Source organism: Akebia trifoliata, chromosome 5 (assembly GCF_017979445.1).
Source record: "Akebia trifoliata isolate Shusen 1 chromosome 5, ASM1797944v1, whole genome shotgun sequence".
Classification (NCBI taxonomy): domain Eukaryota; kingdom Viridiplantae; phylum Streptophyta; class Magnoliopsida; order Ranunculales; family Lardizabalaceae; genus Akebia; species Akebia trifoliata.
Window position 1 is genome coordinate 18,252,236 of NC_141379.1, and position 24,591 is coordinate 18,276,826.

Sequence of the window (24,591 nt, forward strand, 5' to 3'; positions counted from 1 at the left end):
TCACAAATGTAAAGAACATCCATATATTTCAGATCATGTTGAGTTGTATGTACTAAGAAACTTTGAAAATTATTATATTATTACCAATAAAAACTATTTGTTAAGCAAACTTTTTAATGTCTTCTAGTTTATTAGGACTTAGCATGCCAACAAGATTTTTTGAGAGCATTGTTGAGTAACTAAAACAAGACAATGTAAAATCTTCACGTTTCTTTTCCAAATGTGCATCATCATCAGTACAAGTTTCAATAAGCAAAAGATCTTTTGAACTGTGTGACATGGATTACAAAGACATGGATCATACTCTTGGAATGCTCTTGTATCTTTGAATTTGTACTAAAAGAAAATCAAGTTGCGTATCAAATGCCTTGTTTTTCTCCTCTATTTCTAGTTAATGCTTTTTAGGCCCTTGCAAACACACATTTATATTCGAAGGCAACAAATGCAGAATAAGAGTTCAAATAGAAATTTAAGTTCAACAAACTCAAAACCATTACAAGAATACATTTACCAGCTTCTCTACCTTCATCCAATATTTCTCCACATCCTTTGAAATGTTAAGCTCAACTGCAGCTCTTCTTCCTGACACTAATTAGGTGAAATCAGTTTTTGATATTTTTCTAGGGACAATCAAAATGTGGAATTCATTTTCCTGTGGAATTCATTTTCCTATGGAATTTCTTTCCCTTGCCATAATTCTAAGACTTTTGTATTCTCAAAGCAGATTCCCAACAATCATAGGGATTATTTGTGGTTGTTTTCTAGTGCATGGAACCAATCAATCCACTTGGCCCAAAATACACAATTCAGAACAATTATATATATAATCCAAAATAACTTTATCTAGTGGCCATCACAGAAAATGTAGCCAATCACTACAACATTTTTGATCTACAGCGGCAGACTTTTCCGTCGCTATAAGGTATTTTTTCTGTCAATAAAGGCTATAGCAACGATAAGCAACGGAACCAGAATCCATCATTGTTGGCTCGATCGCTAAATGTAGCAGCGAATAATTTGTTCGGCTGTTGTAAGTACTATCTTTAGCAGCAGATATAAAAATCCACTGCCATAGGTCAATTTATTAACAAATAGAATATAATACATATAGCGACGGATATTAATATCTGCTGCCATAGGTCAATTTTTAAAACAAATAAATATACTACATATAGCGGCGGATATTAAAATCCGTTGCAATAGTTTAATTTTTAAAAAATAAAATATACTACATATAGCAGCGGATATAAAAAACCGCTGCAATAGGTTAATTTTTAATAAATAAAATATACTACATGCAGCGACGGATATTAATATCTGCTGCAATAGGTTTATTTTTAAAAATGGAAAATGGGGGTATCTACACCCCCGTCTGACCTTCCACATTCTCATACATATCTGTAATAAGAGAGAAACTAAAGATATATGGCTAAAAGATATATCCACTGGTTTTTTTTGTGAGGATGATTTTCTCACTATAGAGATCATCTCACAAAAAACCAGGCTATTCTGAAACTTTTAGCCTATATAGGACAACACTTTGTCAAGAAGTTTTTCTATGGAAACTAATCTTATATTATATAGGTATAACAAATTCACATTCCAAAGTTTGATATCCAAATAAAAAGTCCAAATTCATTAAAATTGAAACAAATAAATTATTTCTTTCAACATGTGAACTTTCAATCCCTCAAATCGAAAGCAAATTAAACCTGAGACTTTAGTGGGAAAAAAAAGAGATTAAATCCCTTATCATTGCATTCTTTCACATTTCTCCAAACATAGAAATGGAAACATACAGAATATAAATATTCATAGTGTTCCAAAACATTCACTTTAGACTGTAACCGCACCTAAGTGCCTTGTCCCAGGATAAAAATAAAAAGAATGGATAATACCGTCCGGAAGGTTTCCCGGCTCATGTCCCCTCCTCTTCTAACCAAAGAGGAGGGGAACGAGCCCACAAGAAAAAAAACACACATGTAGGAAAAAGCATACCATAGGGAGGGAAGAATGAAAATTCATTCATATGCTTCTCAATAGCAATCCAATAAAAAAATAGCCAAGTTTAAAGAAAAGCACCGCGACATGGCATGGAGCAATTGTAGTTGAAAGCCACCAGTCCACGTTCTCCTCAATAGGTGAGTGTACAAAAGTGGCAGCTAAAGCATTCACCTTTCGCTCGCTGCTGATGCTTTGAATTCATGTTGTTCAATAGACAATATCAAAAAAGGAATGCACTAAGGAAAAAAAAAAAAACAAGACAAATATAAGGATATTATGTTGCAAACAAACTTTGTGCAAGTGAACCTTTTGGAGCATATAAGCCATAAAATCGCAATGAAACATCATAGTGGGTATTACGATGATAAAACTTGGTGATGACATGAAGTTGTTCAAATCTACCACAAAGAATCTCAGTCTGGTTGCTGCTGATGATTCTTGCAGCACCCTAGTCGATAGAGATGTTTACCACGAATTGTACCATATTCTGCATACCATTTCCTGAAGAAAAATTCAAATCCTCATCAGGCTGATAACTCAGTAACTTATTAATTGCCTGCCATTCTTCATTTGTTAGTCTTTCCTTTGTCAACTGTGATTCCTCAGAATCATTCCTGTCAGAGTTATCTTCAGAGGAAGTACACCTGAGATTTAAAAAAGCATCTGAAATAAGTTGTCTAAAATAAATATAACTACAAGCAGAATACTCAGAGAAGAAGCAAAGAAGAAATGTATACAAGAAATGGAAATGACAAGCCTGGAAGAAGAAGATTCAATTTCAAGAGAAGAGAAGAAGCTTGAGTTCCCACGAACCATCTAACAGAAAAGCAACTTTTCTTCATATGACTCCTCTGCTGAGTTGCTTCATTTGATTTTACATATTCAACTTTCACATGTGCAAGCAACCTAAACAAAACACACTCCACAAGCTAAATGTCAGAGGTTTAGACAGATTGTACTGTTAGCAAGAAAAAATATAGTTGACTTAGTCATATTTGAATCATAATTCCTCTAGTAAAGCAACAAAGACAAACAAAATATGCTTACCTCCATAAAAGAATGACTTTAGAATCAAGTTTTTTCTCAATTTCTCTAATCTCAGTGTTGTCAACTTTTGACAACTGTTGCAAGGAATTAGCATATAAGTGAATATAACGTCGACGACGCTGACAAAGACACCGAATTCTGTCCCATGAAAACCGATAGCTGAAATGCAAGGCATATAAAAAGTCAGTAAAATGATTAATGTGTACAGCAAATGGGGAGACTGTGAACCATCTTCTTCAATCTAGTTATGTGTAAGACATGAAACTATGTCTTCAATTTGTATGAAGTGTATTGGGTGATCCCAGTTGGTATTATGGACCATTTTATGGGGCCAAATGGAGATAATCACTCTAAGATAAGATATTTATGTGGAGAATCACTCCAAACATGTATTTGAAGAGTATTGGGCCATCCCAGATGATGTTTATGTGGACTATATGGAAAGTAGGGAATCCAAAAAATACAATACAGGACATTATTCTATTATCCTAAACGTCAAAGCGTTTTTGCCTTTATAGATGTCTCCCTTGATAAATTTTCCACCATTGATTAATTAATTTGCAGGGGTTTTCTTATGCCAAATTTATGTTGGTTATGTAAAAGAGGAGGGGAATTGATAAATCATCTCACCATTCATTGTAAGTTTGCTAGTAAGATTTCGTTTCATCTTCTAGGACTGTTTGGTATCTCTTTGTGCCTTCCAACACCAGTAAGGAGTCTGTTTAAGACATTGATGATGTTGGGTGCAGCGTTCTCTATGTCCCGAAAAATTCTTTGGCAGGTCTTTTCGACCTCCTTGGATTTTACTAGTTCTTCCTTGCTATTTATAATTGATGATTACCAATATATGTATATATATTATATCGCATGTTTAAACAGTTCTGACCATTACTAGAAAACGAGATCTTTTCCTTAACAAGAATTCAAACTAACCTTCCGCAACTTATCTAGTGCACCACTGGTATAAAAATTTGCATTGCCTTCTTCATCCATCGTAATAGTAGCAAGCTTTGTTAATGTAACTCCAGAAGAAAATGGATATCCCAGATTACCATGAAACATATAACTTCCGTCAAGAATTTTCATTGAGTCATATCAAAAGTTGGGGTCACATAACAAAAAAGAATCCCATACATCGAAAGAAGTAGAAAGCATGTGTTAAACAAGAGTTTGTATGATATAACTAGCTAAACAAACCTGACAGAATCCTCGTATCTGATATGGACATTGCTAATGGAAATCTTGAGATTTCCAATAATATTACCAATGAGATAACCTAGCCATGAATTCCCACCAGGCAGCTACAGAATAATTAACCCATCAATTGAGTCAACTGAAAGGAATATTACAATATACAATCTAATGATAGCAAAATGGATCAAATCAACAATAACATAAAGTTGAATAATATGAGTGACTATTTTATAAGATAGACAATTGTATTTCCAACAAAAGGGAAGATAGATAGGAGAAAAAAAGGCTTACATTTCCCATCTTAGATCTAGCCTTTGCTTCAAGGGGATCAAGAAATTTGAAAGAGGAATGAACTAAATAGCATTAGAACTAAGCGCTACTTAATTATCCTCAGAGATACAACGCAACAGTAGGACAGAAGAACATTAACAACGTGCAAACAAGTAGTCCATGTTGATGTGACAATTTAATCTCAAATAAAAAGAGGCTTTCAAAGGGTTAAGTTGACAACTCCTCATGAAAGGTAACAAAGTTAAGTAGGACAGGTAACAGATATTTTATTCATTCAAACCACATCACATAGAAGGATAACCAATAAAAACATCTCAATGCATAAGTTCTAGATCATGCTTTCATAGAAATAGAATTTACTTACTAAATAAAAGCATAATTAAATCACAAAATCCAAAAGCATACACCAATTCTCCTAATTGAGACGAAAATAGTAGAAACAATATCATGTACAATGGACTTCAAAATGTAACAAAATATGAGCCATATTAATGAAATATATGCACCTCAATCTGTTGAAGTTTAGCTTCAAAAAGTATTTCCCTGTCTTCTTCCTACACGAAATTATGAAAAGAGAAGTAAACTCTAATTCAACGCAAAGTAAACTCTATTGGAAATGTCATATAAGTTAACAAATCCCAAAAAGTGAATATAGAAATTAACACTTAGACGTTTTGAATTCAATAATAATAATGATCAATTATTTTTTTTATTTTTATCTTCCATCCTTGTGGAGTTTAAGGTTCTTCTCTTTAAAGATTTCATCTCGAATGGGCCAAATCATTTCTAGATCCTCACTAGCATTTAGCCATCTTGGGATGAAGTTTCTATCCTAGGACCTTGCTGCAATGCTCCCAATAAAGCCTCCTCTACTGTTTGTTCTCTTTTTATTTCTCACCTAAACTCAGTTACCAAGGCACACACACACACACACACACACACACACACATATGTATATAAACATATATTAAGCAGATCTCTGAGAAACCTCATCCACCCATGTTCATAAACATTGCAGGAAAATATTACAGTTCCCTTCAATTTAAATATTAATAAGGTATTGCATATAGTACGTGTACACTTTCACTTTAGCAAGGGACCTTCCATAATTATCAGAAGAAAATGATAAACGCCTCAGAAAGAAAAAAATTAGTAAGGGGCCTTCAGTGCATGTAAGAAAATAAGCTAGACGGAAAACATATTTAGAAGCCTTGGAATATGAGCACTAAAACAACGTCCACATACAATCTCATCTCATTGGTTGTTAATTTAATTCTATCAATGATCAAAACCAAACATAACTGAAAATATCCAGCGTTACAGACAATTAGAAAGTGCTGAAAAAAAAAATACCTTTAACGTTATGGTACCAACAAAACCAACTTTGACGGTGATGGAAAGTTTTAGTGAATTTAGTGCCTCTGCCTTCAACTTCAAGTCCCTAAGGACAACATCTCCTATAACAAAAAGGAAAACAATTAACAAACCAACCACATTTACAAAGCCAATGCTAGTGTAAATTTAATACTCCAAGTAAAAGCTAACCCACAATATGAAAATTAAACAATGGGGCGTGGTTAGTCACACTTCGGGCCCATGACATAGTTCCACTGTTGGTGAAATTCCAAAAAACAATAACGCATCATACAAAATCAAAGTTAAACAGATTTTAAGCAACACCTTATTAAAAATAATCAGAAAGTGAAGTTATTGTTCCAAGTGAGGATGGAATGGCCCCACGAATGTCGTTTACATTCAAGTTTCTGTGGAGATAAATAAATTAAATGAGATATAATGATGATAATAATAATAATAATGCTGAAGTAACCTCAAGATTGTACCTCATATCGCACATCCTAGAAGAACAAAGATTGTTACATTTCGATTACGAGTATTGATATATTGAGATAGATAATCCAATGAAAAAACTCAATAAATCACAACAATTGGGTTCATAAATATGTTGGTATGTGTTCACTTCATTTTACAAACAAGTTGCTTTGTATTGTTTCGAGAATTTAAAAAAAAAAATAAAAAAAACACAAGGAAAATTAGTAAATGATATAAAAAACAAAAAATGTTAAATTAGATGAATGGATTAGAATCCTGGGTTGGTAAAATCTCAAAAGACAAATAGGAAAGCACATTATAATCATAGTCGATCATGTGGGGAAAGATCATCACGTCCATGTTCCATTCTTAATTTCTAAAGCATAATAATTTTTAAAAAATAACACACAACAAATAAACTGAGAGACCATCAAGCTCAAAACTGAAAACAAGAAAGACCATCAAATACATTTTACCAAATATCTGAAATAAAACATCAGTGTTCAAATAAGATTACTTGGAAATTGGAAACTAAGAACATGTCTCGAAACCAACTATCATAAGCCATTAATGTAGTCATGTTTTGGGCATAGATTTATAATTATCTATTTGATAAACATGTCTCGATTAACAGATAAATATTTCCATATAGGTTAAGTGAGACATACTGGCATCCATGTAGTTTCTTGGTATAAAGACTCTGAAAGTTAAATAATACATAAAAATGGGAGTATATTGAGTGTCCAAGACACTATTGGTGCACACAAATAACTATGAATACTCTTAGAAAATGTCTATTAGTAATTAATCAAATCATCTATACACCATAGTTTGCATGCTCACTCCAACAATTTTCTAATCTTCTGTAACAGTAGTAGTGTGTTAAAATCCTATTATTTACGATTTGGATCCTAAGATTTGATTAGATCTTTACCCAACTAATTCAAATCCTATTTGAATCTAATAGAGAAGAATGATAATTATATACATTTCAGTTGTTCTCCCATAATACTACTCCAACTTTTTTGCCTTTGCTCTTCTACCCCCTTAGCACCCCAAAGAGGATGCTCGTGTCATTAGGCACAAGCAAACTCTAAGTCTGGCATTTTCTCCTTCAATGCATATGTATGAATGTATGTATTTATGCATGAATACACTGATGTAACAAAAAATATGAACTTAAAAACATGTCAACAAATGATAAGTGGTAAACAGAACTACCAAGAGTTATCCTTACCTACACTCTAATTTCTCAATGTTATCATTGAGAACATTAATGTGGGCAATTCAGCAAGCATGCCTACACTAATTTACATGCACATGGGTTTAGTTAAATCTGCCTTTAATTCCTCGGACCTCTCCATCATAATTCCTAAATAAATCTTCCCTTGATCCCACCCTATCCCACAGTGGTATCACAAGCTCCAATCTACTACTTGCCCATGTTCTTAAACATGTTTACACATGTCCTAGACAATAAAGCATAAACAAAAGCAAAACAAACAAATCTACAATGAAATTAGATTTTAGATATCTGCTTCCATAAATTTGACTCTAACTCAGCTAATTATAAGATACAACAACAATTACAATATTAATCCAATAGAGACAACAAAGCACCAAGCAATCACGACATTTTCGGATATGAATTAAAAGATCAAAGTAACAGAGCACATGGCAAGAAAATCCATTTTCAATTTTAACAATGCGTTTCCCTCAATTAATCTCTTAACAAAGCACAAAATGAATGCAAAACAGAACCGTTCTATTTGATCTGGCTGAGATCAAGAGATCCAATTCAGACAACAATAAAATTGCTATTAATTCACATATAAGTACACCTTACTAACATCCATGCCTAGACATACACAAATACACAAAAACATACATTTGCAAATTAATGCAAAAGCCAATAATGTTAGTTAATAAAAAGGAAATAATGCAAATGGATATTAGTACCTACAAATGGGTTAAGCTTGGCAAAATTAAAGAATACGTCGGCAGAAAACCTAAACAGAACTTGGGAACCTCTATCAAAACAAGTTACTACAAAAAGAACAAACCTTACAAAATATAGCTCTCATAGTGTGCGAGCATTCAATAGTTCAAAATTCGAAAAGAACTACCATATAGAAATCCAAAAATATCATTGAAATCACAAAATAATTGTAAAGGAACAAACCACAAAATTATGAAGAAAAAATAATCAATTAAATGTGGACAATACATTAGATATGATCCATAATCAATGGAGTGGACCAGCTCTATCTTTTAGTGCGGGAGATGCATTCTATATACTCAGTATTAGTTGGGTCCTACTTTAAAGTCCTTTTGACTCCAATATAGTTCTCCAAACTAAATATAGCAGATTTGGTTGTATCCATAGAGTCGAAAAAAGAAGGCGATTGTTCAGTTAAATCATATGTAAATGCAGACACTAGAGTAAATTAAGTATTGAAGTCATGTGGAAAACAAAATAATAATAATCCAATTTTTTTACTTGTGGAATTCATCATAGAACTAACAATATAGACTGTGGGCAGAATAAGCAGGAAATAGTTAAGAACATGAAAATAATTAACATCATAAGCAATGATTTATAACTCTAGTGATATCTTCGTCAACCGGCGATAGATTTGGTATGTATATATATAAAAAATTAAGGAAATAAAGGTTTTATAAAACAAATTTGAAAACAATACATATTTCAATGGTAAGCACAACAACAAAAAAAAATTGTTTGATAGTGTTAAGGAAAGCACATCTCCATGCACATGTCAACTCTGGCTATGCATTAGCACTCAATCCTACAGCCAAACTAATAGAACCTCAATACTTTCCACACTAGAACAACTACAAATTTAACTGAGTCTTAAATTTGGAAATCAACTATTAAATTGAAGGAACAATCAGAAAGAAAGAAAGAAAAACCTACGAATGCCATTAGAATTAGAAGTTGATCTCTTGTGGGTAAAATCAAGTTATTGATCTGATTCCATTAGTATGCCCTGCACCTACTTGCCAACCTGTAAGGCCACTTTTACCCATTAATGCTAGCATGTTTCAAAGGTAGCACTAGCATGGCTTAAAATATCATATTAATTGAATGTTTCAATTAATGAAAAGCCCGAGAAGATATCCACCAATATATTTGATACAAATAGATACATTTTCATGGACAATGAGTTAAAGGTAGCACAATACAAATGCTATTCAACAAAAGAAAGTTTCTTTCTTACAGTTAGTTTATCAGTTTCCCAATAAACCAACTACATCAAAGGCTGTTATAATGATTTTACTTGATCATCATTCAAGGTCAGTGCACTATGAAGTATAGAAGTAACACAAAGTTAAAATAAAACTTTAAATCTGATGAAGTACTACCGATAGCAACTTGCTATGTCTAGGCATGTAGAAAGGAAAAAAAGAAAACTATAAAGAAAACCCTAAAAAGGATTATACCCTAAGGGGGACAACCATATAAACCAATATGGTAAGAGCCTTTCAATGGAGCAAAGTAACTTATTTGAGTGTTAATGGTGTAAGTTCCATATTTTGTCAATCCCGAGACACATGTTGAGTGTCGGATCGATTCACCATTGAAGACATATGAAGACTCCGTTAAAGCTGCTCAACCGTACATACCTCGACAAAAAGCTTCCATGTGTGTGCACAAAGCCTAAGAGGTAATGAGACTACCTAATACCATTTTCCAACACTTAGATGATTGATAGGTCGACCCGTTGTAACTAGGAAAACTCTTTCCTCGACCCGTTCGCTCATCGGACCTTTTGGGAATCGAATATGGACATAGAGGGGACATTAAAGATTTGACCACCCTAAAACCATTTTCTGTCCTTGGTGTTTTATTGATGTTATTATATAGGTAAAATCTAGCACACCTTCGAACCATTTCGACATCGGACTTTCCGAAAGCTCGTTTTGACCAAAAATGATAAAAAGGGTATTTTGGTCATTTTACCCATTTTTATCATGATCCACCCCTTGGTGGAAATTTGGGGATATTCTAAATAGTAATATCTATCAGCTCCCCGAACAGCATACAAAACGGAGCTACCGTTTGAAAGTTATGGTCAAAACACTTTGTGGGGGCATTTTGGTAATTTACTGATGTGCCTCACTTGTGGCTGACGGTGCCACCGACAGTCCTGACGGTGCCACCGACAGCAAGCGCTCAAACGGTCATATTTATGACCGTTGAGCCACGAATTTGCTCTCTTCTCATATATAACAACTCCAACTCATTCATTTGGGTTGGTTGAAGCTTGAGAGAAGTAAACCCTCCATTTCTACATACTTTTAACCCTCTCTCTAGCCATGGAAGGGCTCAAACTTCATTGAAAATCCTTTTGGCCCTTAGCCCTTCCTTTGGATCAATCCTAGAGAAGATTGCCTCTCCTCTCTCCACATTTTGAGAGTCTTCTCTACTTTCATGAGAGTCTAACTTAGGTGAACCCTTCAACATTCCTAGACTTCTCATTTGATCCTTCTCCGCTCATCAAACGTCACCTTGCACACACATTGGTACATTCATAGAGTAAAGAGCAAAAAGGAGATGATGGTAGGAGTAATTACAAGTAGCCGACGAACTCGAAAGCTTGATTGGAAGATCCAACCGTCGAGACGTACTTGTAAGCTCAAGGACTCCAAGAACTCAAGATCTCCATTGACAAATCTTATGAAGGTGAGTGAGTCTTTGACTTTGTTTTTAATTTTAAAAATATATGTATGTGGTTACTTGGTTCAGCCCTCAAAAACCAAGCTCTTGATTAGAATCGAGGATTCTTGACAAGAGTAGAGGTTTGTGAGTTTCCGAGGAACAAAACTCACAATTTCGAGAGAATGCGTTCTCTCGATCTTAAGGTTTTAGAATTTAGCCTATGTATAAAAATTCTATGTAAAAGGTTTGAGGTGAACCATAAACCCCTTTGATAGTGAACACCAAGTTCCTAGGTAGGAATCTTGAGAGTGGATGTAGGCACGTTGCCGAACCACTATAAAATGCTTGTCTCGTGTTTGTGAAAATGCTTCTATTAATTTATACTTAGATGAATGTATGCTATGAATGAATACTATGCTAAGTATGTCATACGATGAATGTTTATATTCTAAGAAAATTTCAATTGCATTACAAACTAGAGACTTGCCATAAGAATGGATGTAAGCACATTGTCGATCCATTAGATGACGTATGTTTTGTGCATGTGTTTATAATTCCGCAATTTACACTTGAATGTTTTGAATGTCATGCGATGCCATAAAATGCCGAATAGGTAAATCGTATATGAATGTGTCATTGAATGACATGATTAAATGAATGATTAAATTTCAAGTGTATTTCATTAAATGCATCTTAGAGACATAAGTGCCAAATCGAGGCTAGGTGAATGACTTAGAACACATAGTCAAATTATCAATCTAAGTTAAAATTGGATAAATCGAAAGAAATTTTAATTATCCTATTCACCCCCCCTCTAGGACTAGATATGGTACGAAGCACGTATTTTCAAATGGGACCTACTATCACAACATATATACCACTATTTAAAAAAGCCATTTTATTGTGGGGTTTTACCTAAGTAAGATATGAATGAAATCATTCATTCTAATGTTTCAAAGGGGTTACACATGAGGTAATATCTTGAATTGTGTTTCAAGGTAATATAATTGATTTTAACAATGAGATTGTATACCTCATAATCCAGATGGGAGGGTGCTCGAAAATCATTGCTAAGCCAAGGGGAGATTGACCACCCACCATTGGTGAAGTATGGGAGATTGTACATCTACCTCCTAATACAGTTGTTTACTAATTTTGTGAATGTCAGATGAGTCCTCAACCTTGCAAATCTGCAGGAGTCAATGTTTGGAATGTATCAAATGCCTTAACTGACATTGCTCCTAGGGAAATTAGTCACAAAAATTCAAAAATAGTGATATATCGGGATATAACAAAAAGTAAAGCTACCTTAAAAATATTATTTTCGTGTCTTTATGGCATTGCTTGCTAGCATACTTAACCAATCCATGAAAATGACAAAAGAAATAACAATGTATGATCTATATCTTAGCTAGGAACCTGTATAAAATGTTTCGTTAGAAAATCAAGGCACGCACGTTCAATGATAGCACAAAGAAGAAGACTTCAGCAGTAGGCAACAAAGGACTAAGAAAACAAAATACTATATGTTTCGACTAAACAACAAAAGAATGGGCTGTAAATAGGGTCAAGAAAACAATTCATTAATTGCTGAAAGAAAATAAAAAAAGATATTAGGGAGAAAGTTATGGACCCATTTTGAACAGCAAAAGAATAATAGTACAAAACTAAATAGGCTGCAAACTGTTTAAGAATAAATAAATAGATCTTTGGCATTAGGGGGCCACTACCATTTTAGGGTTGATTTCCTAATGACAGATTATGAGGTGCCTCCAATTGACTGTTGAAACTTATGCTCACTTCGTGATTGTTTTAAGACACTAATGAGGCAAGTCTATAGGAGTTCTGGTTTGGATACAATATCCAAAACAGAATTGACCAATTGCCATTCCAATAACAACGATACAAATTTTATGTTTTAGTGTTCAAATAATTAGGCATTGTACACTTGTCCCTATAAACTGTGCAAAATTACTATTATCTAAATAAAATATATATACTCTAGTAGTATTAAAAATGAGAGGAACCAAACAATTTCTTGATCTTACCGAATATATGCCATTGTGTCCAATCTTATACACATGATCAAGAAAATGACCCAACAATTCCTTGATCTCTCCAACCATGTTGGCAGCACTTCTCCATTGTTGGACTTACTAATACCTACACATGTATGCATTTTCAACAATGAGGGTGAGCGATTGCTTCCTCTCTTTTTCTCCCAACTTCCAAGAATGCCACTAGCATTACTCTAAACTAGATGACTACCAATCATATTCTCTTACCAATGAAGAGGAAGTGTGAAAATCAATAGCAGATGTCAATCATAGACAATGATGTTTTTTCTTTGTGCTAACGTGAACCAATTCTAATGTCCATATTTGTAAAAAGTTGTCTTTTTTTTTTTTTAGTCTTTTGTGATATAAATATCTTTACAACCAATCAGCACTTACGACCTGCTAGCTGTTATTAAAACAGACTTAGCCCCAACAGAACTAAATATTGAAAATGATGAAGTATTGGCTTTATCTCTTTAGTAAGGGCGAGCGGTTGCTTCCTCTCTTTAGTATTGGCTTTTCTTGAACCGATTCAAGAACAGAATTCGATTTAACCTAAAGCATCTGATGCATTTTCATGATTTACGCATTCGGTGATAGCTAACCTCAATGACAATGGAACTCTAGAATTCAATCCATCCCAAACTACTCAAATCCATAAATTTTAAACAAAGATTAGACTAAAACTACTAAAATATACAATCCAAAACTAAAACCAAAAACCCTAGAAACAAAAAAAATTGAAAAATCAATGAAGGTCTAAAACATACCTGTAATCTTTAATGTTGTTTGAGGATTTAAAGAGAAATCAAGGTGTGGGAGAGGAAGATGGGTTTGCAGGAAGGAGAATCGAAGAGTGAGAGAAGGAAAATGAGCCACAAAAATCAAAGAGAGAGAGAGAGTATGAGACAGAGGAAGAGAGGGAGATCGAGAGTCTCTAGGGTTCCCAACAAGAAAACCACGAGCGAAAATCGAACCACGAAAGCTTGGCACCAAAATAGATTGAGATTCATCAGTGTTTTAACGAAAACCATCTCTACAATGCGTCTCTTTGGAGGCATTTCATCAAAAATCGTCAATGCTTCCTTCTCTTTGGAGGCGATTCTCACAGATCGTTGTTGGTTTTGTTAGAGGCCAATCACCCTTGACCTTGCTCTTTTCTTGGCGCTTCGTAAATTTGCCGAAGAAAATCACCATTGATAGCATTTGCTTTTGTAGTGAGAGAGAGAGAGAGAGTACGTTAAAGAGATAAAGGAATGAAGAGGAAGATGAGAGGGAAGGGGAAAAGTATTTTCGCGGGTTTTCTTTCACGAGTAAATTTTTTTTTTTAGTATTTTTTTATGGACGGATTTTATTTTCCGCTGCAATTCTACCTATGCATAGTCCTTATAGCGGCGGATAAAAGAATCCACTGCAAAAAATGTATTATACATGGGTCCCTATAGCGACGGATAAAATGATCCGCTGCAAAAAGTGTGTACATGGTCTATACATTAGTCCCTATACCGACGGAAAAAATGATCCGCTGTAAAAAAGTGTGCCATATACTATACATGGGTTCCTATAGCGGCGGATAAAATGATCCGCTACAAAAAAGTGTGTACATGGTCTATACATGGGTCCCTATAGCGGCGGAGAAAATGATCTGCTGCAAAAAAGTGTGCCATATACTATACATGGGTCTCTATAGCGACGGATAAAATGATCCGCTGCAAAAAAGTGTGTACATAGTCTATGCATGGGTCCCTATAACGACGGATAAAATAATCCGCTGCAAAAAATGTACCATATACTATACATGGGTCCTTATAGTGGCGGATAAAATGATCCGTTGCTAAAAATATACCATATTGCAGCTGAAATAGTCATCCACTGCTATAAATTGATGCTATAGATCGAAAATGTTGTTGTGAATTCAATCTACAAAGTACCATCAGATTTAAATGACATATGTTGGAAGAAAGAACACTTGATATTTCATAATGGATATTCTCATTTCTTTGGAGCTAGAGAACAAGTATATAGTTGTAATAGATGAATTGTCATTCCACTTTGGATCAAATTGACTGATGAATGGTTTTAAATTCTCAGTAATGAATCCAAAGATGGACAGTGCACTTTTGCACCAAATTATTCAAAATATAAATTGAATAAATCCACAAAGAGAATACATTGTGCTAGCTTTGTTACAATTTGTAGGGAATTTAAAGGAAAAATGGTGTTAACTTTGATACAAATATCTGTGAGAAGACCTAACTAATGCATCAAAGGCATCTTGGTGTAAGTTGTAACATCACGAAACCAATTAAATAAGATCATTCCAAGATTTCAAGAACAAATATCTTCCTTCCTTTTCAGAAAATTGGAGAAAGGGGTAAGTTCAATCAAGGTCTCAAACTTCAAGAACAAAAATCATCCATTAGGGAAGGAAGATTGTTGTAGGTGGTGATGTTGATGAATAAAGTCGGATCCATTAGAGGGTTTCGTCACGTACCCTCTCTTGCTCGTCAGATCCTTTGTGGTCTTTCCTACCTCCATCACCATAATATCGTAAATCAAAACATCAAACCCTCAAATCTCCTCATCAATGCCTAGGCCAAAAGTCCAAATCATTTTACCTCAACATTATAAATTTTAAAAATTAGGGGTATCTCAAATATTTTATTTTTTGTAGGGTGGTTTCATTAAAACGTGGACGGGTTATGTGCGGTTGGAAATAAAGAAAAAGGGGTGCGGGAATATTCCAAAGTAGAATTCTTCCATTATTCTTGGAATCCTCCTGTAACTAAGCTTGAATTTAAGGCACGCATATTAAGGAAAAGAAAGACAATGATCGTTTGACATTCATACATACAATCTATAAATATCAATCCCTCTCTTAGAGACGGAACAAGCAAGAGCCGAGAAACCTATCTTCTGGTTCCGATTCCGAGGAAAGAGGGTCTTTCCTTCGATTCACGATTTCTGAAGGTTGATGATTTTTTTTTTTTTAATGGCTTTTTCTTTTGATTTCATTCTTTTTGCTTGAATTGTTAGGTTTTCATATTTGCATTTTTTTTTGTAAATGATTTGATACTTGTTCTTCGTTTTAGGGTTTCGATTTTCTTCTTTTTCTAGTGATGTCTATTGTCTTCGTGAGTGATTTCGATTTTCTAGGGTTTCCAGCTCATTTTTTTTTTTTTTTTTTTCTGTTTTCCTTCTTGATTCTTGAAATTTTAGAGGCAGAATTCATTTTTCCCTTTTAGGAAGATCAATCAATGTGGGATTCCAAATTCATTTTTTGAGAGGCTATTTCACAAGGTTTAGGTTGATCTCTTATTAGGGTTTTTTATTTTATTTTATTTCGCAGAGGCTGTTACTGTCCGATTCCTTTGAATCCTTATCTTTTAATTTCTTAATCGAGTTCTGCATTTCTGCTTCTATTCTTCTCGTAAACGTAAATGAGTTTCGATCCGATTGGATGATGAGTTTTGAACTATTTCGTTTGTCCCTACGTCTTCGACTTAGGAAGGGAAGGGCAAATTTGTCATTTAACCCTTCCATTCCATTCCATTATGAGTTGATGTGTATTACCAGACCAAGTTTAACTTATAACACACTTATAGGATCTCCAGACGTAGATTTGCATGGTGTGTTAATAGATGCTATCTAAATTTAAGTGGGATTTACTTTGTTTTTTCCATGTAATTTTCGTTTATTTTTTTATTATTTCTTTATGTCATCTTTGACCTTTATGGGCTAAATTACTGTTATGACCTTTACTTTCCTAATTATTATGCAGGAATCGTGAGAGATGGAAGTTTGACCCTACAAGACTGCAACAACAACTAACGCTGTGAGTTTGTGATTGTGTGGAGATATTGTTGAGATAATGGACGGGCAGTCAATGATATTGGCAGCCCAATTCTCTTGAAGAACAGCTGGTAAGGCTCCAAAGGACTTGTTAATAACCTCTAAATAATCTAATTTTTCCCAAAATTGCATTATAATTAGTTTTTTTCTTTTTTTTCAATTAATATTTTAACAAAAGCCAATTTTGTCCTTATTTGGTCAACTATTGACCACCTGTCCAGAGTAGCTTTGACTTTTATTAAAAGTTTGACGCGGTTTTTGTTCAAGTTCAACCATGGCGACAGTTTGAATCTGGTTCCTGTGATTTATCTCCTCGTGTAAAATTAGGTAGTTTCCTTAGTTGTGTGAGATGTTTTATCAGGTGTGATTAACGTTGAAGAATTCAGTTCACGTGCTCTAATTTGAAAAGGGCTTTAAATACTCTCAATTGAAGATTACATTGTTGTATTGGTATGAACGATTTTGAGATTCTCCAAAAATGGGTTCCTTGTCTGGAATCTTTCAGCGACCTCTAACTGCAGCCGCTGCTGTTGCCATTGCTGCCCTATCTACTGATCTACCTGATAAATTACCGCCTACCAAATCATCTGACCCATGTTTTGCCTCAGAAAAATTGAATCTTTCTTCTTCTACTTCTACTTCTACTTTAGTTCAGGAATCGAAGTCATGGGTATCTGTTTCTAAGCTCACTAACTATTCATTTATTACAAATTTTCGAATACCAGTGGCAGTACCCAACATTTTTAACCCTACTCCTAACTCGAGACTTTTGTCATCCACCCATAATTCTTTGTTCAGTTCCCTTTATTCGTCTGGTTCTTTTCCTCCTGTTCTTCTCTTTCCGTATCAATCTGCCAAATTAGCCAAAACCCCCAAGTTTCCAGAATTTACACATTCTACCCCCCCATCATCATCCCCACCAGAGGTTATGTATAGATGGCATTTGCCAGAACCAAATGTGTATAATAAGGTTTCTGGGAATTCGGATTGTTCTTCTGCCAAGTCTTCAACGGTGGTGGTTTTGCTTGGATGGTTAGGAGCAAAGCAGAAGCATCTGAAGAGATATGCAGATTGGTACACATCGAGAGGCTTTCATGCCATAACCTTCACTTTTCCAATGTCCGAGATCCTCAGTTACCAGGTTGGTGGGAAAGCTGAACAGCACATAGATTTGCTTGTGAACCATCTGGCTGATTGGTTAGAAGAAGAGCATGGGAAGAACCTGGTTTTCCACACTTTTAGCAACACCGGCTGGTTGACGTGAGCTCTCTCTTTCTCTCTCATGCACACAAATTTGTTAGTTTGATTGATGTATTTAATAGATTTTTCTTCCTACAGATATGGAGTAATTCTTGAGAAATTTCAAAAGCAGGATTTGTCTTTAATGGGAAGGATTAGAGGTTGTGTTGTGGATTCGGCTCCTGTCGCGGCTCCAGATCCACGGGTAAATTTTTTTTCCTTCTTGATAAGAATCCTCGAGTATATGAAGTTATTAGCTATCAGCTTTCTTGGACAAATAAAATATTAGATATGTTAACTAAAGTCAGCTTCTCTTCTATGCTGGGGGCTGAGGACAATTGACATTGAACACTAGGGGGTGAAGAGCCACAATATTGATAGTTTCCACCTTCAAGAATTCGTAGGTAAAATTCAGCAAAAGAAAAAACTAAAACAATCCTTTGGTGGTCTGAAATCCTACAATTGTTAATGTTAACCAACCGACGGATCTGTTGTAGAGGGGCAGAACTATGAATACAAGAGCCTCGCAGGGCTTAACTAAGGGTATGATACACCCGAGAGTGGAGGAAAATATATACTCAACACTCCCGTTCACCCATAAGGGTGAAAGAATTGAATCCATGACCTATATGAACCTAGCGCTTTGATACCATGTTAACCAACCAACTGCTTCAAAAGATGGATCTGTTAGAGAGGGGGAAAACTATAAATATAAGAGGGCCATGGGGGCTTAACTGGGTATGACACACCCGAGATTGGAGGAACATATACACTTAATAGTGATGTGCCCATCACTTGACACAACACAATCGTTTTTTTTTTTTTCTTTTAATTCTGGTGAAACTCTATTTGCATACTTCCAAAAAATTACTTTGATACCAAATTTCATTCTTTGCCAGCTTGTCCTTTTTTATTTTCCTTTCCTTTTGTTCTCCGCTCTTGATAAATGGGATAATAAGGTACTCTTAAAGATAATCCTAACAACTATTGTTTTATCACAATCAGATGTTAATACTAAAATGCATGAAGAGGAACGTCCAATAAAAATTGATGGTCTAGAAACACCATAAAGTGACCATTTTTGTTATGTTGGGTCTATTATACACATTAGAATGAATAAATTAGGAAAGATGTTCCCCATAGACTCAAAGTTGGATGGTTAAAGTGGCAGTATGCTTCTAGAATGCTATGTAACCGATACATACCAATCAAATTGAATGGAAAACTTTTGTTTTTTTTGATAAGCAAAAAAAAATACTGAGACAAAAATAAGACAGACTAGTTATATGCTTTATGGAGCTGATTGTTGAGTGGTCAAGAGATTTATGGCCTGATGAGGATACATTAGAATTTTCTTCCTAGAGGTTTTTAATAAGAATTGTGGGTAACATAACCTGATTTTTTCCTTTAATCTCTATAGCTCCCCTGGATTTGTATTTAAATTGAGTTGAACTCCCTCAGCTTTGCTGGTAATGCCTTACAACACTTTGAGAATTAAGTTTTCATTCTTTGCATTCAATCTCTTGAAAATTGCCAATCATTTTGAACTTTCTATGCTTGTAATCACTGACTCAAAATTCAGCAACCCTTATTCAACCCTCAATTCTCTGGATATAGAATTTATGGGGAGGTTGACATTTAGGTTTTTTGAGAAGGTGCCCAATAACATCTTTTGTATCATCCACTAAATTTTCTCGAATTTTTTTTCTAAAACTTTCTTGAATATATCTGAATTAGACCAAACTAATCTACCACCACTAATTGCCAAATCCGAACTTGTTTTGAATGGATTTATGGAATCCCCATGAATAGGATTGAACCTTGATTTCCCATGATTTATGTTTCATTTCCATATGTTTTGTTTCAAGCATGGTTGTCAAAAGCAGGGCCTAGGCTCCGAATTGGCCGCCTAGCCTACTCAGGTGTCCAATGCTTAAAGCGGGATTTAAAAAAAATAAACTTTTTTTTTGTCTTTTCAGAAAGACCATGATCTAGGATGTCTTATTAGACTTGGAAGACACAAGGATGTCTAAAATATTCACCAAAACTCATTTAGGGTTTTGTAAAAAAATGTTTTATTATTTATACTTGTAGGACTTCTAAAAGTTGAAAGCTAGGGCTTACTTTCAAGTGGAGGAGGGAGATGACGATGGCGATGATGGTGGTGATGACAATGCCCCGGTCAATTGGAGGGATGAGGACAATATTGACTTCAGATTAGATGATTTTTGTTAATTTAGTTGATATCTATAAAAACTAAATTGAAGATACTCTATTTACATACTTTTCTTAATTGTTACTATGATGGTTTTTAAATTGCAAATGTTAGGCTGACTTTGGATTATGGGTTTTAGTTGATTTTTGACTTACAAGTATGCTAATTAGTTGATGTTACCTTTGGTGATTGCATATTTGTTATTATTATTTTCCTTTTTTTTGTTTTGTTTTTGTGTTTTTTGTTTTTTTTGTGGTTTTTTTTTTTTTTTTTTTTGTTTTGCATTATTTTAACTAAATCTATTAAATGTCGCCTAGGCCCCAAGGGGGTCTACTGCCTAGGGGACTCAGTGCTTTTAACAACCTTGGTTTCAAGATAGGTATTGATCAAAATTTCGAATCTTTCTTTTTTCGATCAAAACAGAATTTGCAGTGCTACCACCTAGCTGAAACACATGTCCTATTGAGATAGAATTTGTAAATGTATCTTGTCTAATAGGAAAATATTTATCTCCGTGGAAAGGTTTATTCATTCAGATGGCATGAGGGTTCATCTACATTGCATTGTTGGAATCCATGAATGTTTGAAACAAGTTTATTTTTTTCCTGATAAAGTAAACATTTATTAAGTCAGACAAGGTGTTTGAAACAAATTGACCATTTCTTTGCTTCTCTCATGCTACAATCCTCTTCTCTTTGAGCCACCCTTTCCCTTGTCCACAGGAATAGAAATTGTGGGATTTGTGCCAGTAGTTCGTCATGGAAGAAAGGACTCATTGACCCAAGACTATCAATAAGAATCATGTAAATAAATTGAACATACTGAGTTGAGGTTGTTGAGATGAATGAGTGGAAAGACTATGAAAGATAACATTAGAAATGAAGCTGGAAGGAATATAAAAGTTGAAGTTTCTAAAGAGGGACAGTAAGGCTTAAGATATTGAAAGGGATTTTCTTGGAAGAAATGGCTTACAAGTGGATTTCATGTTTGAAAATGTATTTTAGCCTGAATTTCGTTATCCTTTTCCTTTTATAATAGGAAGCTCTTTGCTTGTTTTGTTCCCCTATTTTAATAAAATTCCTTTTACTGATTCCCAATCTCAATCACTTCAGATAATACTAAAAGCATTCTTACATCTATTTTCTTCTAGGTATGGGCTTCAGGTTTCTCGGCTGCACTTTTCAAAAAGCAGAGCGTTGCAACAAAAGGATCAGTTGATTTGGATGGCTCTGGGATTGGTGTTCTTGTTGGCACCAAAGAAGTTGTAGAACCCAATCCTGCAGTAACCGAAGCAGCTTTTTTAGTTATTTTGGAGAATTTCTTTAAGGTGGTCTTAAATCTTCCTAAAGTGAACAGGTAATTGAAGCCTTCCCGATTATTGTCCATTGTTCAGTCTGGCAGTTGTTGTAATTCGTAAGCGTCTAAATTTCATTTATTGAACAACAGGAGGCTCGCCGATGTGCTGGGTCTGTTGTCATTGGAGCAACCCAAGTGTCCACAGTTGTATATCTACAGCTCTGCAGACAGAGTGATTCCCGTGGAATCTGTGGAGTCATTCATCGAAGAACAGCGTAAGGCTGGGCATGAGGTCAGGGCATGCAATTTCATCTCCTCACCCCATGTCGACCATTTTCGAAATGACCCTAATCTCTACACTCATCAGCTCACCAAATTTATAGAGGATTGTGTGCTGACTTGCTGCAAGCATTCTTCTTCATAATCCAGATTGATTACCTATCATTTCACCAATTCTTTTTTCCTTAATTTCATACTTTTACAGGTTCTAGACAACACCCCCTTTTGTCTCAAAATAACTGTAATTTTCTTTTTATTAAATTCATTGGTGTATTGGAAAGAATAATCAATCCTCTTTTAATTATTTGGTTGAATATTGTTACTTAGTAATCCAATTAGTAATGCAAGAGCATTGTTTCTAGTTTGTTCTTTTTCCTTGGGTACTTATACTAGTTGTCTTTTATTTTGCATTGTCGATCTCAGGGGCGATGATTTACATTATTTTATACAATTAATTACATGAAACTTGATCTGAGGCTTTTACTCCTTGTAAGCATAAAAAACAAAATCACCTGAAGAACTACTCCCACCTGAAAACAAATCTTCGAATAAAACCCCTCTGAATTCATCAAAATAAATAGTAACTTAAAGATTGACAATCTGATATCCTGATCTGAGGCTTCTAGTCTTTGTAAGCATTTCTTGTTCCTTTCCAACCACAAACCCTAAACGTGATTTGTTTAGGACTATTATATTAGCACTACTCCTATACGGAAAAAGTGTTAAAAGGACTTCCAATGGACATGAGCACAGGTTTATTTCAGCTTAATGTCGAATGCAATGTTGTAGGAAGACACTAGTGTTGTTCCTCCAATATATTAGTAGCGAGGGCTGCAACCTAGGGAGTATTGTTCCTCCTGACAGAAACCCTTAATTTTCTTTTTACCAAAATAGTCTTTTACGTCTAAGAACCTCTTCAAGATGTTTTGTATCGCTTTGAATAAATCCTTTTGCTCATTTCTTTCTGAAATACTAAATGTTTTCAATCTCCTCCAAATTCCTATATTGTTATTGAGGTTTGATGGTTGAAGGATAATCTTCATGTTAAAGACATAGGCTAAAAATTTTTACCTTTGAAGATGAAGGCGATTAATTTTTGGAGGACAGTCGAGGTTTTCTTAGTGAAGGTTGAAGGTGACAATATTTGCCACATTAGGTTAACCTCTTATGGAGGACCAAACTCGAAGGTTATGTTGTCGATTTGAAAACATAAGGGTATCTAAGTTCCACCAAAAACTTGGGGGGTCAAAAATGACCCTAGAGGGCATAACTATATAACCTTCAACGATGACAATGTGATCTTATAATGTACTGATACGTGTAATCATTATGTTATAGCGTTGAGTTCGAGGGGAGAATTTGAAGCCTGTTGACCATGTGGTCAGAATGGTGGTAATGTGATCAGCAAGCTGACCAAGGGTACAAGCATGAGGTAACTTGGCATGAGTACATGCCATGGGATAATGATTTATTCCCTGGGTTGGATGGTTAAGTCCCTTAGTATGTAATGTTATGTTATGTTTTTTTTATTCATAGTTGAGCCCATATCTTAAGCTCACCAATGTGATAAAGAATGAGTGGGTTCTCTAGAGATTGCAAGTTTCTGAGGAAAATAAACAAAGGGAAGAAAAGGATTAGGAATTTTTTTTGGAGACTTCCATTGATGTTCAAAAGCAAGATTTTGTGAGAGAGATCTATTAGGACTCTATTTTGTTAGATTTGATTTTTATTTCTATTAGGATTCTATCAATAGGATTTATTGTTGATTTAGTAGATATTTGATTTGGATAGGTATTTTAGTAGGACTAGGACTTTTTATTTATAAAAGGATGTAATCCCTTTTATCAATTAATGGAGATTATTGTTTAATCCTGTTTTTACACAATCCTTGGTGTCTTGAACACTTGAGATCACTATTTCTCTCGTTTGAGTGGGTACATTAGGAACTAGGTTCCTAACAATTGGTATCAGAGTACTATTTTGGGTATGCCAGCAAAAAAGAAAACAAAGATGAGTATCTTGGAGGAGCGAGTGGACCGTTTAGAAGAAACTATCGTCACTATGCAAATTACCTTGGTGTCAATCTAATAGGCTATGGAGAAATTGGCGGTTCAACAACCACCCCCCTTACCGAATCCTCAAGTACAAGCCACTAAGGTTGTTGGTGGAAACCCAAAGGTAGGAGATCAAGTTGGTGATCTTGTTAATCGAACGGTTCCAAGGCTTCATGAAGATCAGATTGATGGACGATTGTTATCATCATGCTTTGCTCGGATTGATTGCCCTCATTTTAATGGGAATAACTCATTGGAATTTATATACAAAGCAAAACAAATTTTCTATTACTATCAAACTGTCAAAAATGAAAAGACTTTCCTTTCCTCTGCTCTACATGGACGGAGTTGTATCAAATTGGTTTCAATGGTATGGTCGTATAATTCCAAATCTTATATGGGAAAGAATGGCAAAACTCATTTTGGTTAATTTTAGATCAACTGATTACGAGAATCTTGATGGAATATCGACAAAGATACAACAAGATTTTGCATATGTACAAAATTACTAATAAAAGTTTGAACGACTTTCCAATCGAGTTCATGGTTAGA

General features: G+C 34.7%; 1 protein-coding gene, 1 long non-coding RNA gene and 1 other non-coding gene across 5 annotated transcripts; 1 reads left to right on the forward strand and 2 right to left on the reverse strand.

The window, feature by feature from the left end:
* Positions 1-1,720: 1,720 nt before the first annotated feature.
* Positions 1,721-5,465, reverse strand: LOC147401588 (uncharacterized). Of its 2 annotated transcripts, none has more exons than XR_015178561.1 (3): positions 3,052-5,465; positions 2,818-2,910; positions 1,721-2,648 (listed from the first exon to the last, which is right to left on the reverse strand). It is a non-coding gene; the product is annotated as an uncharacterized LOC147401588 (long non-coding RNA). The 2 variants fall into 2 exon arrangements; XR_015178560.1 differs by having other exon boundaries at positions 2,742-2,910.
* A 1,164-nt stretch (positions 5,466-6,629) lies between these two features.
* LOC147401589 (small nucleolar RNA Z103) lies at positions 6,630-6,726 on the reverse strand. Its single transcript, XR_015178974.1, has one exon. It is a non-coding gene; the product is annotated as a small nucleolar RNA Z103 (small nucleolar RNA).
* A 9,097-nt stretch (positions 6,727-15,823) lies between these two features.
* Positions 15,824-22,349, forward strand: LOC147401590 (alpha/beta-Hydrolases superfamily protein). 2 transcript variants are annotated; one of them, XM_086442914.1, is made up of 6 exons: positions 15,824-16,074; positions 16,886-17,027; positions 17,318-18,216; positions 18,295-18,400; positions 21,561-21,766; positions 21,857-22,349. In XM_086442914.1, the coding sequence occupies exons 3-6, from the start codon at positions 17,435-17,437 to the stop codon at positions 22,128-22,130; spliced, it is 1,368 nt and encodes a 455-aa protein (XP_086299040.1). In that variant the 5' UTR covers positions 15,824-16,074; positions 16,886-17,027; positions 17,318-17,434; the 3' UTR covers positions 22,131-22,349. The 2 variants fall into 2 exon arrangements, with proteins under 2 accessions (XP_086299040.1, XP_086299041.1); XM_086442915.1 differs by having other exon boundaries at positions 15,827-16,074; positions 17,178-18,216.
* The last annotated feature ends 2,242 nt before the right edge of the window (positions 22,350-24,591 follow it).

Bases quoted from the DNA above. Each gene is read 5' to 3' on its own strand.
- LOC147401590 (XM_086442914.1), top strand. From the start codon at position 17,435: ATGGGTTCCTTGTCTGGAATCTTTCAGCGACCTCTAACTGCAGCCGCT. The intron at 18,401-21,560 runs GTAAATTTTTTT...ATTTTCTTCTAG, and splicing joins TCGCGGCTCCAGATCCACGG to GTATGGGCTTCAGGTTTCTC. The intron at 21,767-21,856 runs GTAATTGAAGCC...ATTGAACAACAG, and splicing joins AATCTTCCTAAAGTGAACAG to GAGGCTCGCCGATGTGCTGG.